Raw genomic sequence first — 19,484 nt, forward strand, 5'->3', positions numbered from 1 at the left:
TCAGTCCAGACTCCTGGGTTTTGCCTCCCTTCTAGCAGATGGAGACAGAGAAAAAACTTTGAGAGTACCCCTTCTTTAGGTGATGTGCAACCTGTATCTCTTCAGTATTTCTCTGTCTCCAGCAGATGGAGGTGGTGCAAAACCTCTGTTCTGAACCAATCTACAAAGAAGGAAAAAGAAGACCTTTGACTGTCAAGCAAGTGTCCTTCCATGGGGTTGGCAGGTTCTGGTGGTACCATTCCCCCCTAGTAGCAGGTTAATAAAGGGGGAAATGGAAGTAGTGCATCGGAGACCCAACCAAAACCAGGGACAGCTCATCAAAGACCCTTCAGATCTTGGGCTGTAGAGAAGGTAAATAGGTTTATAGGGAAATACCCAACTTTCAAGCAGTCCCTCAGCATCATATTTATACTCAACCACCATCCAGTCTGGGATAAATCTTACAAGTCTAGCCATGTTCTAAAGCCGTAGGTCTGGAAAATTCAATCCCCCCTCCCCCCATTTTTTTTTATTGAGAATCAATGTATCATAACATATGTGGGCTGGTTTGGCTTTCCACAAAAAGGAGTGAAAAATGTTAACTTCCCGAGCCCATAAGGGAATCTTGAGAAGAATGACCATTTTAATAGCAGCCGCCCTTCCCAAGAGGGTCAACGGTAACAATGTCATTTAGCTGCGAATAATCGACTAGTAGCTAGGGTGGTTATTGTATTTATGCATTTCCTTGATCGAACATGCTAAAATAATCCCTAAATATTTAACATTTGTCAGTGCCCACTTAAAAGGAAAACCCCATTCCCAGCTATCCTTTAATGATGTATCCAAAGGAAAAGCCTCAGATTTTTCATAGTTAACATTTAGGCCAGAAATGTTTCCAAAAGCTGAAATCACCTGCACTCTGGGATTTCCAACAAATAGCATGTTGTCAGCAAACAAGCTTAATTTTACTTGTTTTGGCCTTTCATTGCCCACTGAAAATCCTTGAAAGTTATCCAAAGATCTCCAATTAATTGCCGAAGATTAAAAAAACCAAACCAAAAAAGATATGGGGCAGAGAACTCCGCACCTGGAATTGGGCACAGCCTATATAACAGATTCCCTATATGATTTAATTAGGGCCAAACAGGTAACCATGGTGGTTACAGCCAGGATTCTGTTGGGGCTGAGGCCCTGATCAGAGGATTCCACATCTAAAACCCGATTAAGCAAATTGTCTTTTAAAGGGTGACATCTCTTTGGAGAAGAACTGGAAAAGCTAGTAAAAGACCTGGGTGAATCAAAACCCTAGAGGCTTCCAGAGGAGCCCTTCAGGGGCCCCGACAAGGACAGCAGATAGTACAGGTCAGGTAGGCCCCAGGGTGGCCATTAGGGTGGGGTTAGCCCTTTCGGAGCAGCAGGTGAGGCAGCCCAGGAGAGTGGCTCCTAAGAGATATCAGGAAGCAAGGGCACACAATGACGGTACAAAGGTCCGTGCCTCACCCCCACCAGTAGGGGGACCACTACACACGTTTTACAAGGAGTGGACCGTTACAGGTGACCAATGGGTCTTAGAAATCATTTAAAGGTTTGTCCCCATGCAAATTACCAGGCAAAGAGTAGCCATTCAAGCAACTCTAGGCAGGCTGCTGCATCTAGAAGAAAGTATACCAATTCCAGAAGCAGATTGATTGATTGATTGATTTATTTATTTATTTATTTAAAGAGTCTTCTATACCGATGTTAGTCGAAACATCACCTCGGTTTACATGGAACAAAAGCAACGGAAATTACAAGTAACAGGGGAAGGATAGGGGGTACAAAAAACCAATAGGAGAGCAGAGAAGCATAGGAACAATTAACAAGTGAACTATAATGTCATAAGAACAAGTTCATAGTCAAATTCAGGTCATGATCCATCACAATTCAATATTCGTCAAGGGTGTTTGGGAAAGGCTTGTTTGAATAGCCAGGTTTTGAGCTGGGCTCTGAATTTGGTGATGCAAGGTTCAAGTCTGAGGTGGGTTGGGAGTGAGTTCCAGTGCATAGGTCCAGCAATGGAGAGCATCCGATCCCTTGTAGCTGTGAGGTGTGCTTTCTTTAGGGATGGCACATGGAGGGACCCTTTGTTAGTGGTCCTTGTCGGTCGATTCGAGCAGGCAAATTGGAGGGGATCTACCAGCCAGTTGGAGTGATGGGAATATAAGGCTTTATGGATAATGGTCAGGGATTTAAAGAGGATGCGGGAGGGAATAGGGATACAGGGAAAGGACAGTATTCCATTTATTGTATTTTATTTGTATTCCGTCTTTCAGCCACTTCAAAGCGGATTACCCTCAAGTATTGCAGGTCTTTCCCTGTCCCCAGAGGGCTCACGATCTGAGTTTGTACCTAAGGCAATGGAGGATAAAGTGACTTGCCCAAGGTCACAAAGAGCTGCAGTGCAATTTGAACCTTGGCTTCCTTGGTTCATATCCCACAAAAAGGAAACTTCAAGCCAGAGACCCCCACAGTGTAATGTCCATGATATAAATAATGGGCCACTGGCCATCTACTTCAAGCCCACACTAACTCATCTATTTTTGTGAATTTAACTCTTTTTTTTTGTATATTTATTTGAAGGAGTATAACAAAAAAAAAATAAAATAAAGTAAAGTGGACTTTCCAATTACAAGAGCTTTGGCATTGTTGCAAGCCTATTGTGGCCGTTCCTTGGTTCATAGCCAGTAGCCATAACTGATAGGGTGCTCCTCCATTCATTTATTATGTAGTCCAAAGAGGAAACCTGATGGCCCATGTTGACACTATGGAGACCCTAAAGTCATAGAAACATAGAATTGATGGCAGAAGAAGACCAAACAGCCCATCCAGTCTGCCCAGCAAGCTTCGCACTTTTTTTTTTCTCATACTTATCTGTTTCTCTTGGCTCCTAGTAACCCTTTGGTTCTATTTCCCTTCCACCCCCACCATTAATGCAAGGAGCAGTGATGGAGCTGCATCTAAGTGTAATATATAGCTTAAATTAGTTAGGGGTAGTAACCGCCGCAATAAGCAAGCTACACCCAGTAGTGTTGGCAGCCCTGCACACCCCCCTCAGCCAGAAGCACCTTTGATTTGCGGTAAGAGGAAATCATTATCAACTCAAAGCATTACCTTTTGATCTAGCCACAGTATTCGGGACCTTGACACAAGTAATGGCACATTAGTGGCAGCTTTCCTTCACAGGGAAGGTGTAAGGGTGTGCTCCTGCCTAGACAGCTGGTTGATCAGAGCCAGGTCCATACCCGTCTACGGTCAGCATATGCAGGAGCTGGAAACCCTGGGATGGATAGCCACCAGCCAAAAGTCACCTGCAGCCCTTCCAGTCATTGATCTACCTAGGAGCCCAGTTTGATACAAGTAAAGGGAAGGTGTGCATGATGGCCGAAAGGATCAGCAAATTACAAAAACAAATAAGGAGAATGTTCACCACAGCTCCCCGAGCCTGGCTGTATTTACAGATGCTGGGACCGATGGCAACAGCCATCAAAATGACGCCCCCTTACAGCAGTGTCTTTTATCCACCTGGAATGGAAGGAGCCTAGAATGGTGGCTAATCAAGGCCAGTCTGGAAGTACCACAGTGGCCAAGGATGCAAGCCGGACAGGATGGAGAGCACGCTGCAGTCTCAGGCCTTGGATGAAGGCAAAGTATCCAGTGAACCTCCTGGCAACCAGAGTAATCAGATTAGCACTGCTAAGCTTCCTGCCAAGAATAGAAGGAAAGGCACCTAAGGTATTTTCAGACAGTGCCACAGCAGTGGCCTCTGTGAACAGGCATGAAGGCACAAAGATCCTGCAAGAGAGTCAGAACTACTAATGGCATGGCCAGAGAGAATCATCTGCAACAGTTATCAGCGACACACGCAGCAGAAGCCTTCATTCAGATAGTGAACCGTTGGGGCCACCCCCCCAGTGGGACCGAGAAGACAAGCTCTCAAAAAAAAAGAGAGAGAGAAATAAAAGTAGGCCTTTTTCCCAGTAGGGAAATGCACCCAGGGATTAAAAGAGCAGGATCACTGCTCAAATCTTTCTGTTTTGCGATGACCTCTCTTCCCAGCTGTTCATTCAAATTTATTGTTTGTTTTTTATCAAAGTTTGTTTGCATAGAAGTTATGGGAAGAGTTCATGCCTCCACTGCTGTACCAGACTACATAGGGAAGAGAGACATCAGGCCAAAGTTTGCACTCTGCTTCCATCTGCTGGCAAGGGGAGCAAATCCCACATGTGTGGACTGGTCTGGCAGGACTCAAGGAAAGGAAGTTAGCAGGTAGGGAAGTAATTTAACTTTTCTCTTGTTTTGCCCATTCTCTTCTTCTTTCTCCATGTGTGCTGGCGGGCTTGCACGCATTCCTTCTAGTCAGAATGCTTTTCCAATGGAGATGGTGGCCATTTACTTTCATACACAGCACCTCTTGAGAATTTGGATCTGTTGATGCCTTTGAATATGCTTGGAGGCCTGCTATAGTAGCTGTATATGTGTAATCTGTTCCTATAAGGCCCAGATCGCCTCCTGTGCTTGGGATGTATACTCTCAGCATACTTTGGTTCTTACAGATTAGCTGGTGGACATAGAGGAGTTTTCTTGTCCTTACAGCCAACTGGTTGAGGTCTTTCTATGTTTTCTTTGTATGGAAGAACAGGGATTGCAAGCTGATTGATGACTTGTATGTTATTGTTAAAAACATTTAAAATATTAGTTTGTCTCCTGTAGTTGTACCCTTTGCGGATCATTTTTCTTATTGTTTTATGCTGGATTGTTGTATCTTCATCTTCTCCTAGATGTTGGTATACACCTTTATGTTACAGCCTTCAGTCAAGGAGATGTTTTTGCTTTTGGTTGGTTTTCCTTCGAGGTAGGACCCTTTGGCATTTTTATTGAGGTCAAACATCATTCTGTCGTCATCTAAGAAGCTTTTCACTACTCTAAATTCTTCCAGATATTTTTCTCTCTAATCTTAAAATCTTCAATGTTCTTCAATATCCTTCTTCATCTTTTACCTTTTTTTAGTTGTTTCACTGCCTGTACAGCATCCAGAACAGCAAAAAATAAACTTGCCTCCTTAACATGTCTGGCAAAAAGAAACCTACTGTCATCAGTTTGAAAAGTTGCCTCTGCGGCAAGGTAATATCCCTCACAGTTGGTCATAAGCTGTGCTAGCGATGCCTGGGGCCGAACCTTAATCAAGCAAACTGCTAAGCTTGTGTAAGGATGTCCCCATGGTCCTGATGTTCCAAGGCCAATAAAATTGAGCTATTGCTTAAATCTCTTTGGACTGCCTCGCCGGGTAAGGAGTTGAAGAGCTCCCGCAAAACTTCCCCCTTGGCATAGGCCGAAGCCGCAGTCAAGTGGAATGAGCTGTTCTGCATTGAAGACCAAGCAGCATCGCTCTCTGGGCCATCTGAGCCTGCGTTGAAGAAAGATAAGGCTTTGAAATGGGATACACTGGCATATTTAGCATCAGCAATGCAGCAGAAATCGGCTGTGTCAATATCCTCGATGTACAACGCATTGTAACTCAATGCACTGTCTACCGGTGTATTCACTGCACAGCGCATCAATGCATTTAATGCACAGCTCACTGGTGCACTCAACACACAACATATTGAAGCCTTTGGTGCATGGGATCCTTGGGGTACAGCACATGATCCATCAACGCATAGCATAAGAACACCTGGACCCATCTCAATGCGCCCGATGCATGCGTTGAAGAAACAATCCAGCTCTGCACCAGTATCATTGATGCAGCTCAAGGGTGGCCCTTCAAAGCACTCAAGAAGTATTCCACAGCAGTTTCAGGCATTCAACTCCATTGAAGCCCCAGGCTCCCCTACTGCTGTAATCAATGTATTGAGCCTCAGAGCAGATTCTTAATGCTGCTTTACCTAGACTACTGTATGCTGGTTGCCTTTTAGCAAATGCAGAAAGAAATCCCTCCTTTTACATGAGCCCTCAGTCCTTCTTGATTGCTGGTGAAGGGCTTCCATTTGGAGGCATCATATGCGATGTATTCTATATTACTGCTCACCTCCTATAGTCCTATTGTCAAACAGGAAACCATTCTTATCTCTGAAGAGGATGCTTCACCTCCCACACCAGGTCAGAGGACACAGTGAAGGATTTCTTTCCCTCTATGACTCGGGAGATGGAAGGAACTATCTAGCCTCTCCTCCCTACCTTCGTGGTGGCGATCTTTCAGACTGAAGTCCCAGTTTCGCCTATCGGTGTGAACACATTATCAAGGTTCTACAGGTATTTCTTCTGAACCACGTCTGGATTCACCTGATCAGACTTCTTCTCTAGAAGACCTTCCTACTCAAAATTCATAGAAAAAATGAGAGAGACACTGGGCATCAATGTACAGAAGGATAAAGATCCCAGTTTTAAGTCTGATCTCTTCCTGATATTGGAGACGCCAGGAGGCATGAAACGTGAATTGTGCTGATGGCTAACACCCCCCACCCCCGGTGTGCTTCAGGATGGAGTTCCACTTCATTCTCTCTCCTATCAAGTAACCCTAGGGATGGATGCCTCCACCCAGGGGTGGGGCTGCCCACACAGAATCCTTTTGGATTCAGGAGACTGGACTCTTGAGGAATGCCATTATCAGATCAATCTGCTGGAACTAAGAGTGATTAGATATGCTCTGATGACATTCACAAATCATCTTCAAGAAAAGAATATCTTGATTCAAACTGACAACCAAGTTGCAATGTTTATGTCAACAAACAATGAGGCACAGGGTCATGGGCCCTCTCCCAACAAGTATTAAAGATTTGGCAGTGGATGATCAGGAACTGAGCTGTTCTACAGGCCACTTCTCTTACAGGGATATTCAACATGCTGGTGGATTGCTTCAGCAGATTATTTTGCCCACATGAGTGGTCTCTATAACAGTCAACAATCAATAAGCTATTTGACTTATGGGGTCTGCTGTTGATCGACCTATTTGTATTGAAGCAGAACAGAAAGCTTGACCAGTTCTTCCCAGCTATCTCAGGACACTTTTCTGCTTGATTGGAGAACAAGCGTCATCTATGGTTTTTCATCGATACCATTGATTGCCTAAACAGTATAGAAGCTACTGGGAGACCGTGCCACTTGATCCTTATATCTCCAGCGTGGCCCAGACCGTTGTGGTTTATGTATCTCGTACAACTATCCAGCAGTCCTCCCATACATCTTGGGGCAGACTCTCAACCAGGGAAGCTAGGGTTCAAATCCCATTGCTGCTCCTTGAGACCCTCCATTGCCTCAGGTGCAATCTTAGATTGTAAGCTCTCTGGGGAGAGGGAAATATCTGCAGTATTTGAATGTAATCCACTTTGAAAATCATGAAAGGTGGACTATAAATCAAATCAAATAAAAACCTGACAGCATGAAGGTTGAACCTCGGTGATCGGATCTCTGTTTGCCCAGAAACGTTGAAGATCTAGATGGAACTATGCTTTTGAATGGAATAGGTATTCTGAGTGGTGTCAGCAAAATGCCTTGGGTCCATTCTCTTGCAAGTCTAAGCATTTGTTCTCCTCCTTGTTCTTTCTTTCTGACTCTGTCAGAGTATATAGCGGCTTATGTCACGATAGACAATAAGCCCACCTCTACTCATCCTCTGGTTTAGAGATTTACGAAAGGTTTATGGCATGTGAAGCCTCCAGTGCAGAAACCTTCAGTTTCATGGGACTTGAATGTTGTCCTTTCTCAATTAATGAAGTCTCCCTTTGAACCTATGGAAACTGTTTATCTTAAATTCTTGACGTAGAAAGTAGTTTTTCTGGTAGCAGTGACTTGGGCTAGAAGAAACAGCAAACTTCCAAGTTCTAATTCATTTCCCACCATGCCTGCAATTCTTCCATTACAGGATGATGCTTCACATATGTCCAAAGTTTCTCTTGAAGATGGTCTCAGCCTTCCATATCAATTAGTCCATTGTATTGCCTACCTTCTTTCCACGATCTCATGCACATGAAGATGAAGGCTCTTCACATGTTAGATTGCAAAAGAGCTCTGGCCTACTATAAGAAAAGAACTCAGCCACATCGTCAAGCTTCACAGCTTTTTGTTTCAAGGACTCAAACAGACTTGAAGTAGCAGTCGCCAAATGTACATTGTCCAGCTGGAAAGCAGAATGCATTCAGCACTGCTACACTTCAGCAATCTTGCAAATCACAGATGCTGTCAAAGCTCCTCAAATGAGAGCTGTGGCCTCTTCTATTGTCCATTTGTGAGAAGTACCTCTTGAAGACATTTGTAGAGTAGCAACATGATCATCTGTTGACACCTTTACGACCCATTACTGCCTGGACAGTCTCTCAAGAGCTGATTGTAAATTCAAGCAAGCAGTTTTGTGCAGTCTGTTCTCGCTTTCCATGGCGGCTTCCGGGTTACTTACTCAGTAAAACACTTCACTGCAACCCTCAGCTTGGGACTCTCCACATGTCATGCTAATTCAGCGTGCTTATCAATGGAAACAGCAAGTTTGCTTACCATAAATGGTATTTTCCTTAGCAGGATGAATTAGCCATGCAAAATACCTGCCTGTTTCCCTGGAGAGTCGACTGCCTAGCTTAGTAGTTTCCAGACTTGTCCTGGTCAGTCATATTTTCAGGACATCTGCAATGAATATGCATGAAATAAATTTGCATTCAACGGAGGCAGTATGTACAAGTCTTTCTCATGCATCTTAAAAGGATATTCAACATACTGGTGGATTGCCTGAAAATCCGTCACTAGGGGTCCTCTAGGACAGGTTTAGGAACCTCTGATCTAGCTAGTTTAAGATCTGTTAAAAACTGAAGAGGCTCACGATGCAACACCTGTGCAGGAACTCTGCACGTGCTCAATAGAGCTAAAAGCTGTGCTAGCTAGCAGAGATGAATTTTTTTGATGCCACCAGATGACATGACTTGTATCTGGCTACCGTAATTCATGTTGCTATATGGAAAACACTGTTTATGGTAAGCAAACATGCTTTATCCCCAGCTCTGTCACTGATCTCAGGGGAGTCACTTTATCTCCTTGTGGCGCTGTTCTAATCTCTGGCTGTCACTGACTCTGTGTGTGATCTCAGGGGTGTCACTTCATTTCCCTGTGCCGCAGTTTATTCACCTGTAACTGGGTAATACTGTTCTTCATACTCTCCCTGCTTGTGGAGCTTTAGATAATAAGCTGCTTAAGAGCATAAGCATTGCCATGCTGCGTAAGACCAAGGTCCATTGAGCCCAACATCCTGTCTCCAAGTTGCAAGTACCTGGCAGATCCCATTCCTGTTACTCACTCCCAGGGATAGCGATGGCTTTCTTTAATCTACCTGGCTAATAATGGGTTATGGATGTTCCCTCCATGTGCTAGATCGTATCCTCTCGTAACAGATTCCACAGTTTGAAAAAGTACTTTCCATGATTTGCTTTGAATCTGCTGGTGATTAGCTTCATGGCGCGTCCCCTTGTTTTAGTATTATCTGAAAGGGTAAATAACCGTCCTTCCACCCCTCTCCTGATTTATAGACTCCCATCCTGTCCCCTCTCGGCCGTCTCTTTTCCAAGCTGAAGAGCCCTCGCCTCATCATAGGGGAGCCGTCCCATCCCCTTTATCATTTTTGTTGCCCTTCTCTGCACCTTTTCTAATTCCGCTATGTCTTACTTGAGATGATGTGGACAGAACTGCACACGGTACTCAAAGTGCAGTCGCACCTTAGCTCGAGACTGAGCCAATGTGATACTTTCCATTCGATTTTGGATCATTCCTAACATTCTGTTTGCTTTTTTGACCACCGCTGCCCACTGAGTCTGCAAGGACTCCACTGTCCTCTTCCTGGGTGGTGACTCTCACTACAGGACCCAGCATTGTGCACCTGTGGTTGGGATTATTTTCCCCTATGTGCATCCCTTTGCACTTTTCCACATTACATTTCATCTGCCTTGGAATTGCCCCATTTCCCAGTCTTGCAAGATCCTCTTGCAATTCCTCGCAATCCGCTGCTGTTTTTGTTTTTTTTTTTTAACAACTTTGAATAGTTTTGTGTCATCTGCAAACCTGATCACCTCGCTCGTCATTCCTTTTTCCTGATCATTTATGAATATGTTAAACAGCACTGGTCCCAATACTGATTTTATTAATAACCCTTCTCCATTTGGAAAACTGACCATTTAGTCCTACTCTCTGTTGGCCTTTTAAGCTGTTTCCAGTCCTACTCTCTGTCCTACTCTCTGGCAACAATAAAGCTCTGGAATTTGTTGCCAGAGGATGTGGTTAGTGCAGTTAGTGTAGCTGGGTTTAAAAAAGGATTGGATAAGTTCTTGGAGGAGAAGTCCCTTAATGGCTTTTAATCAAGTTTACTTAGGGAATAGCCACTGCTATTAATTGCATCAGTAGCATGGGATCTTCTTAGTGTTTGGGTAATTGCCAGGTTCTTGTGGCCTGGATTGGCCTCTGTTGGAAACAGGATGCTGGGCTTGATGGACCCTTGGTCTGACCCAGTATTGCATGTTCTTATGTTCTTAATAGAACATCACCTCCTATCCCATGGCTTTGTAATTTCCTGAAGAGTCTCTTTTGGGGGACTTTGACAAAAGCCTTCTGAAAATCCAAATACACTAGATCAACCCACTCGCCTTTCTCTACTTGCTTATTTACACCTTCAAAAAAAGTGTAAAGGATTGGCAAAATGACTTCCCCTTGCTAAAATCAGTTTGACTCTTTCCCCCATTAAGTCATGTCTATCTATATGGCCAGTGATTTTGGTTTTAAGAATGGATTCTACTATCTTGCCTGCCATAAACATCTGGCTCAACGGTCTCTAGTTTCCTGGATCACCCCAGAGCTCTTTATAAAAATTGGCGTCATATTAGCCACCTTCCAGTCTTCAGGAATCGTGGCTGCTTTAAATGAAAGGTTACAAATTATTAGTAACAGGTTAGCAGTTTCATGTTTTAATTCTTTTAGAGCTCTTGGGTAGATGCCATCCAGTCCCGGTAATTTGTTACTCTCTAGTTTGTCAATCTGACCTGTCACATCCTCCACTGTCTCAGGTATTTGTTTTAGTTGCTCAGACTCTCCACCATTAAAGAATGTTTCAGATGTGCCTGTGTTCCCAACTTCCTTCTCCATAAAGATCAAGGCACAGAATTAATTCATTCTGCCATTTCCTTGTCCTTTTTGAGACTCATCTTTTGCTCGTTGGTCACTAGTGGCCCAGCTGACTCCCTCACAAGCGTTTTATTTCGAATGTACTTGAAAAAAGTTGTATTAGTTTTTGCCTCACTGGCAAGCTTTTTCTCAAAGGCTTTCTTGGCCTAACTACTGTTTTACATCTAACGTGCCAGTGCTTATGCTCTTGCCTATTTTCATCATTTTGGTTTGCTTTTAATTTTCTGAGTGATGCCCTTTTAGCTTTAAGTGCTTCCTTTACCTCACCATTAAACCACACTGGCAGTCATTTGGTCTTCCTTTGACCTTTTTTAATGCATGGAATACATTTTATCTGTGCTTCCAACTTTTTAAACAATGTCCATGCCTCATGCAGACTTTTAACCCTTGCAACCACCACTCTTAGTTTTTTCTAACTAATTTCCCCATTCTGTCATGTCTCCCTTTTTAAAGTTATATGCTACATGCATGTTTCTGTTGAGCTGCTGTGCTGGTAAAGCTCTTTAAGGTCCCGTTTGCAAGACTGGATTTATCTCAAACCAGTGGCTGAATGTTTTATTCATAGAGGCACCTCTCCCTCTCTTTCCCATCAGTGCCTGCCCTCCTGCACGGTCAGTCTCGCCCTGATAACTTCCCCAGCAGCTTGGAGTCTGAGAACGGTGAGTGCCCTTTCTCCTGACGAAAAGCCCCCAGACAACTTGTAACTAATTCAGTAAAATGCTCCCGGCTTGATTCTCTGTCCCTGCATGTGTCCAGCAGGCACACGCTGTTTTGTTTTGAGGCGGAGTATATGGTCTTAGTTCTTAGCTCTTGCTGATGATTTTGAATCCACATCTGTGTGTGGGTGTATTTGTGTAGGTGGGAGCTGTAATTGTGTGGGAGTGGGGCTATGTGCGTACTTGGTGTCATTTAATGCCCTATAACAAGAAGAAATTCTCAAAATAAATTGGTTGATGACTTTACTTCACCCCTCCATGATGTTCTCCTACAAAAAGCTCCCTTACAAGCATAAGGTCTCATGCACTGTGACCGAAACCCCCCCGCTGGCCCTTCCCATTTTTTTTCAAGCAATAGAAAAGACCACCCAGTCCCCCACTGACCTTGTTTTTGACCTTGGTAGGTGTTTCCCTCTGCCCCTTGCCCGAGTATACTTACAACCTTTCTGCGTCCCCGCAGGTTTCTCTAGCATGGAGCTGTCGGAAGTAGTCAGCAACGCCATCCTGTCGGCCTATAACGGCAGCAGCCTGCTCTCGGTCAGCCTGGTCAGCCCGCAGGAGGGCTGCGGCACTGTGACCTCCAACGACGCCCTGCTGTTCCATGAGAAGTGCGGCACCCTGATCAAGCTTAGCAACAACCACAAGACAGCCGAGCGCCGCCGGCCCCTGGACGAGTTCAACAATGGTGTGGGTGATGACCACCGTCCGCTGCGTGATGGTGAGATGTTTGAGGTGAGGCAGCGCGTGCTCTGACATTTCTACATTATGGGGTTGGGTTTTTGGTTTTTTTTTTGGCACACTCGTTTTTCTCCTCCCCAATCCCTCTCGCCCTCTTCAGTCATCACTGGGACAGGAGCTTCCTTGCACAGTGATCTTCAGTGCCAGTAAATAGACAGCCCCTTTGTTTGAGGTTGCTTTTTGTTCACCCACCGTCTCCTCTATCCCCTCACATCTAGGGAAACCTTTACCCCAAGTTACTAGCTGCAGAAGGACCTCTGTGATGGATTGATGAGGGGGCAAAGGAAACAGACAGGGCAGTTGGCCTTGGCTGAGATCTAGAGGGAGGCCCATACAAGGTTGGATTAAGGATGAGTCTCTTACTGCAGGATCTGAATGGGAGTTTGGGGGCCTGAGGTACTGCCATGACTCTGTACTCAGGACACCCTTAATCCATTTTATTACAAAGAGAGAGAGACCCCTTGTACATCCCCATATGTTATATGATGGTGCCACCTACAGAAGTGCCTATTTCCCCTCACCCAAAGAGGATCCCCTCTTTCTTGCCTGTCCAATTAGGAAGCAAAAATATTTCCCAGCCAGCAGGAAGTCACTTTGTTTTAGCAAAGTATTGAGTATTGCTTCCGTTTTTTTTCCTTAACTGCAAGACCAGAAGCCAGCCCAAAAAGGCATAGCTTTAAATCACACTGATTTCTGGAATTGCTTCTTCTTCAGCAGAGCTCAGCCAGCGAGAATGAAGCTCAGAAACACAGCTACCCTCCCTGGCTGATTGTGCATGTTCAAGGGGGAAGCAGGCAATATGTATATTTATAGTCTTCGTGCTGTGGGGGCTAACTCAACATTAGAGGAGGCTACGCTAGTAAGGATACGTGTTCCCCTTTTATTTCTCTGTCTGCCTCCTGATGTGGGAATGTCGGCTGGGTTCTGCCTGTGCTGTATCGCCAGTCCCCACCCGCGATTAATCTGGATGTTTCTTTTTCTCTGATTAGATCCGGATTGATAAACTGGTGGATAAATGGTCCGGCTCCATAGAGATTGGGGTGACCACCCATAATCCCAACAATCTGGAGTATCCGGCCACAATGACCAACCTGCGGTCAGGTAAGGCACTTGGGCACACACGCAGCCTCGGTGACCTGGAGTGTCCAGCTGTGATGATCAGCCTGCACTCGTCATACAAATACCGGTAGTTGCTAGTGCCAGGGTTAGAGTACAGAGCTATGATCCCATAAACCCTGGTTCCGTTTTCTGCCCTCCTGACTCCACCAATCTCCCTGAGCTCAAACCGAACACAGAAGGTCGGCGGGGAAGGAACACGCTGAGGTACTTCTTACAGTGACCATGTGCTGTTACAGCACAGAGCCGGTGTGCCAGTACCTACCTCCCCAAGTGACCAGGCGGCCCCAGAATGGTGCTAATGATGTCTCTTCCATCCTCCAGGCACCATCATGATGAGTGGTTGTGGCATCCTGACCAACGGGAAAGGCACCCGGCGGGAGTACTGTGAGTTCAGCCTGGACGAGCTGCAGGTGAGGGAGATGCCCGGGGTGGGGGGGTGGGGGGTGTGTTCTGTATTTCCCTTTCAGATTTCTCCCTCCCCACCTTGCTAACCTTGAATACTGTATATTTGTAGGAGGGAGACCATATCGGGCTTACCAGGAAACCCAGTGGGGCCCTTCACTTCTACATCAATGGCATCGACCAAGGTCGGTGAGTCCCTGAGGAAACCCGGGGGGGGGGGGGGGGAAGGGAGGGTGTACTCAGTTCCTGCTGAAACATGAGGAAGTGGTTAGGCTGCCGGAGCTGTGTGTCCATGTTGTCGTATTTCCTCCCTCCCTCCCTCCCCCTTCCCCCAGGCTCGGACTTCACCCCTCACTTGTCCATTGTCTCCTCTGAAACCGTATGCAATCGTTTTCCTCCCCCAATGCTCAGCAAAAATTCATTATGCTCTCATCGTATCAATAGAGTGGGGTCAGGGGATGGGGTATGTCTTTTAATTCCAGAAAGAAAAAGGTAGGTATAAAGATGTTGGATCAGTGAAGAAAGGAGATCTAGGAAATAAGACCGAAAGAACAGAATAGAGCAGGAAAATTGGTGCCATTTTGAAGAATTCAGGTAGTGCTGCGTCGTGTGATGAGTGTGCGGCTGGCTGGGTGGCCGGAGAGAAGGCCTGGCCCCGCTGAAGCCATTAACGGTCCCTTTTGCAGAGCTGCCTTACGTTGCTCGAGTCCCCTCGATGCCCTGACCCTGTCTTCCTCTTCCCTCTTTGTCTCTTCCTGTCTCCCCCCCCCCCCCCCCACCAAGGCGTGGCTGCCACCCAGACACCGCCAGTTGTGTACGGCGTGGTGGATCTTTACGGCATGGCGGTGAAAGTCACCATCGTCCACAACCACAACCACACGGATCGCCTGCGCCGCAACAACGCCATCATGCGGGCCCTCTCGCCGGATGCGGGGCGCCGCGCCGTGGAGACTGCCGAGCCCGAGCCTGAACGGCTGCTCTTCCACCCCAACTGTGGTCAGAAGGCCGCCATCGTGAATGAGGGCCGGACTGCGCTGCGTCCACAGTAGGTATTCCCAGTGCTGAGCACTCTTACTGCTGCTCTATAATACATTCCTGAGTCTTACCATTCAGTTCTCTTATGGTGTAAGAGGTGCTCTTTTTTTTCCTCCTGGCTGGGTGATTAGTGCTTTCTTATATTAACTTCACAGGGGCTGTTACTGATACCTCTTACAGTATTGCGCTATGCTCCCTGTGACCAACTCTTGGTCCTCAAGAGCCTCCAACGTCCTGGTTTTCAGGATATCCATAGTGAATATGCATAAGATATATATTTGCATGCAAAATTAATTTCATGCATATTCATTGTGAATATCCTGAAAACCAGACCTTTGTGTGGCTCTTGAGGACTGAAGTCGGCCACCCCTGCTCTATAGTAAGTCGTCCATCGACAGTGTCATCGATGTTTTTCATGATGCCAGAGTTGCTGTCGTACCCTGGTTGGATCTTTGATGCAGGTCATAGGTGACCTTATTGATGTCTTATGGCATAAGAGTTACTCTGACTGGATCATGGACATTCTGTAATTCCTAGGTGCTGTCATTTCACATAAGAGATGCTCTGTAATATCGTCATGGATGCTTTCATTGTCTCTATGGCATAAGAGGTGCTCTGTACTGTCAAAGGTGCTGTTTGGAGGGGCTATGAAATGAGATCCCATCCTCCAGTGGGTTAGAAGACTGCCCAAGTTTTTTTCCTTTTATAAAGAGGCATGGGGTTAGCTTGCGGGAATGACAGCTACTACCTGGAGATTAATACCCTTATTCAATAAACATACTCACTGTCACTGTGACTCCAGCATTGTTCTATACTTCAATGGCAAGAGGAAATGTGGTAAAAAGGATTTGCATTCACAAAAAAACGGGGAGTAGCTTGCTTGTTGCGGTGGTTACTACCCCAAACCAAATAAGTCTGATTCTTCACTTTCAATGCATATCCAGCATAGCTCTCTGCTTCAGCGGCAGGGGGGAAAGAGGAAAAGAGGATTTATATTCAGGCAACAACCAACAAGGACTGAATTACATAGTCTGGGTAAACAAATAATTATGAGTGTAGCTTGCTTATTGCAGCAGTTACTACCCCGAATCAGTTAAGCCTGATACGTCACTTGGAATACATATCCAGCTCAACTCACTGCTTCAACGGCAGGGCGGGGGAATAAAGAAAAGAGGAATTATATTCAGACAACAACTAACAAGGACTGAATGGCACAAGCTGGGTAAACAAATAATTATGAGTGTAGCTTGCTTATTGCAGCGGTTACTACCCCTAACTAATTAAGCTAGATATTTCACTTAGATGCAGCTCCAGCACTGCTCTCTACATCAATGGCGGGGGTGGAAGGGAAATAGAACCAAAAGGTTACTAAGGGCAAAGAGTAACAGATAAGTATGAGAGAAAAAAAAAAAGTGCGAAGCTTGCTGGGCAGACTGGATGGGCCGTTTGGTCATCTTCTGCCGTCATTTCTATGTTTCTAAGTACGTGCTCATAGTAGAATGGGACTTTTCTTTTGGGATCTTTAGAGGTGTAAGTCCATAGCCATGCTGTTTCTCCCCTCAGAGGACTGGGAAGATTTGTTCTGGGTTCATGTTCTGCAGTAACTATAAGGCAGCGATTCCAGTGGAAGGTGGCACGGCTCTCGTAAGATCCGCAAGAATGGAAGACTTCTCAGCTAGAGCCTTAGCCATTCAGGCCTCTGTTTGGGGGGGTAATGTTTATGCATTGATGCAAGGATTTCAGCAATCCCAGAGTCTGGAGGTGGCGTGTGTGATCAGAGCTGCCTCTTTGGCCCGATTCAAAGTGTGACCTTATCAGGTCGGTCTTCTTGGTTTCTGTTTTAACAGAGGCCGTTCTGCGACAGGTGCAGCATCTAGGGCCCATCTCGGCAAAATAAAATACAAAGCCCCCAAACTCCTTATCATCCATGCCGGACCAGTCCAGACAAATGGGTTATATCCTCCTAACCAGCAGATGGAGACAGAAAAAAAAGCGCAAAGCTGACTTTTCCACCCCTCTGAAGGTCTTTTGCTGCCTTCAGCTCTTCGGCCTTGGTCTTGTACAGTTTTATTCTCTGTAAGAGAATTGTCTTTTAGTGTGGTCATTGACTTTTAGGGAGCAAAGTTCAGAGGCCAGCTAGGGGTGCTTATCAGACGTTCCCTGGACGTACCCCTCCAATCAATATCGGTAGTCGGATGTCCAGCTATTTAGGGCCAAGGTGGAACAGGAATGCAGTACCTTTGTCAAGGTCTTGGCTGAGGGCCAGAGCCAGCTGTCCTGGCTTCTGGCTCAGAAGGCACCAGGAGCCCTCAGGTATCCTGCTAAGTGACTCCGATTAGGTCTGGGGCAGAGTTCCCCTGCAGGACCCCGCAGCAGCTTGCATGGCTGATACTATCATCTAAGTTCCCTTTTTTAACTGTATCCTTTGTGGATCTCCTGCGCCAGACCTTGCACTCCTGTCGGCTTTCCCCCATGTTCTAGTTTAAAAGCTGCCCTATCTCCTTTTACATATTAATGCCGACAGCTGGATTCCGTTTTGATTAAGGTGGAGCACCTCCCCCTATTCCTGCTCTATCCCACTCATGATTTTATAAACCTTTATTATATCCCCTCTCAGTTCTCCCTTCTCCTAGCCTGTTCAGCTTTCCTTCCTAAGGGAGCCGTTCTGTGCCTTCTGTCATTTTTGTTACCTTCATCTGTACCTTTTCCAGTTCTGCTATATCTTTTCTGACATGGGCGAGCAGAGCTGCACACAATACTCAAGGTGTAGCCACGCCATAGATCCATGCAGAGGCATTAGGATAGTCACAGTTATATCCTGTATTCACTTTGAAGAAATTGCTAATATTTTATTTGCCTTTTGATCACCACCGCACAAGGAGGATTTCAGTGTATTGTCCATAGTGATTCCAAGATCCTTTTCCTGGGTGGCTAACTCTCCTAATACAGAACCAGCACTTCAGGATTATTTTCCCCTATGTGCATGCCATTCAGTCCTGGTGGTATAAGAGATACGCCCTCACCATGGTTAGATCCTTGGTGTTCTATGAGAAGCCCATGAGTGATCTTGTTGTCTCTTCTGTTATAAGAAGTGGCACTCTTGTCCTGCTTGCTACATCATTAACTTTGCATTAACGTACCTACGTGTAGGTGCTCCATTGCTCAGCCTGTACTCCCTGCTGCCCCTTGGTGAGGGTGGAGGAATTGTAGCACTGTTTTTGACTAGTGCTCCACAGGCCTCATTTGTATTTGTCACCCGCTAACTCGTTCTTGGGGAAATACTGTGGGGAGAAGGGGGTTTAACTCTATGGTGGACCTTTACGGCACATTATTATAAACGTTGCGACTTACAGACCATTCTGTTACACCTGTCGGTTTGAGCTGGGGTAGTTGGCGTGGGCCTCATGTACAGGGCTTACTTATTTAAAAGAATTTCTAAACTACCGAAGCAGTGTGCAGCAAAAATTAGAAAAAAAAAAACAAATTTACAATCCCATTGCTTTCTCCTGCCCTTTACAGTGCCACAGATGACTTCAATCACGGAGTGGTACTGAGCAACCGCCCACTACGCAATGGTGAAGTCTTCCAGGTGCGAATCGACAAGATGGTGGACAAGTGGGCGGGGTCCATTGAAATCGGGGTGACCACCCACAACCCTACCTACCTGCAGCTGCCCAGCACCATGACCAACCTGCGCTCAGGTGAGACAGCAGAAGGCATGCGCAGCGCGGGGCTGTCCAGAGCAGCAAGGACATGAGTTCTGTCAGTAATGTGACCTCCCACCTCTGTTCTCATTCCCGGCTCTGTCAGTGGTTCCCCGAGACCTCCAGGGTGAGTCACTTCCATCTCTCTGTGCCTCAGCTCGCCCCTTTGTAACTGGCTGAGAATATGAATCGGCTCCCCTCTCACTGCCGGACCAGGGGAATCTCCCCATTTGATCCCTTAATAAGCAGATGTTTTTGAGGCTCCTGATTTAAGAAAGTGTAGCACCCCTGCCTACCATACCCCCTCCCCAAATTGTGCCTCTCTTTAACCCTTCGTGTCCCTCCGTACCCTTCCCCCCCAGGCACCTGGATGATGACCGGGAATGGCGTGATGCACAACGGTACCACGATTCTGGATGAATACGGCCACAACCTGGACAGGCTGAAGGTCAGTGCCGCTGTGTGAGCCGAGCTGATCCCGCTGTGCGTGCCTGTCACGTCCTGAGCCACGCTGCCGCAACCGTAGCTGCTCAGTGGCTTTACAAAGAAGGCAGTATAAGCAAGCCCAACCCCTCCCCAGGTGGATAGCCTAGGGATTTACTACTCC

At 46.1% G+C, this 19,484-nt stretch overlaps 1 protein-coding gene across 3 annotated transcripts in view; it reads left to right on the forward strand.

The window, feature by feature from the left end:
- NEURL4 (neuralized E3 ubiquitin protein ligase 4) overlaps nt 1-19,484 on the forward strand; it is a 48,737-nt gene that overhangs the window by 7,165 nt on the left and 22,088 nt on the right. Inside the window, exons 3-10 of one of the 3 annotated variants that reach the window (XM_029580423.1) lie at nt 11,757-11,822; nt 12,340-12,611; nt 13,607-13,718; nt 14,058-14,146; nt 14,251-14,323; nt 14,922-15,183; nt 18,693-18,874; nt 19,240-19,325. In XM_029580423.1, the coding sequence (XP_029436283.1) occupies nt 11,757-11,822; nt 12,340-12,611; nt 13,607-13,718; nt 14,058-14,146; nt 14,251-14,323; nt 14,922-15,183; nt 18,693-18,874; nt 19,240-19,325 (1,142 nt within the window). The remainder of the gene's footprint in view (nt 1-11,756; nt 11,823-12,339; nt 12,612-13,606; nt 13,719-14,057; nt 14,147-14,250; nt 14,324-14,921; nt 15,184-18,692; nt 18,875-19,239; nt 19,326-19,484) is intronic. The other 2 variants (XM_029580425.1, XM_029580424.1) reach the window with 2 other exon arrangements.

This window comes from Rhinatrema bivittatum, chromosome 16 (genome assembly GCF_901001135.1).
Source record: "Rhinatrema bivittatum chromosome 16, aRhiBiv1.1, whole genome shotgun sequence".
NCBI classification, from domain to species: Eukaryota; Metazoa; Chordata; class Amphibia; order Gymnophiona; family Rhinatrematidae; genus Rhinatrema; species Rhinatrema bivittatum.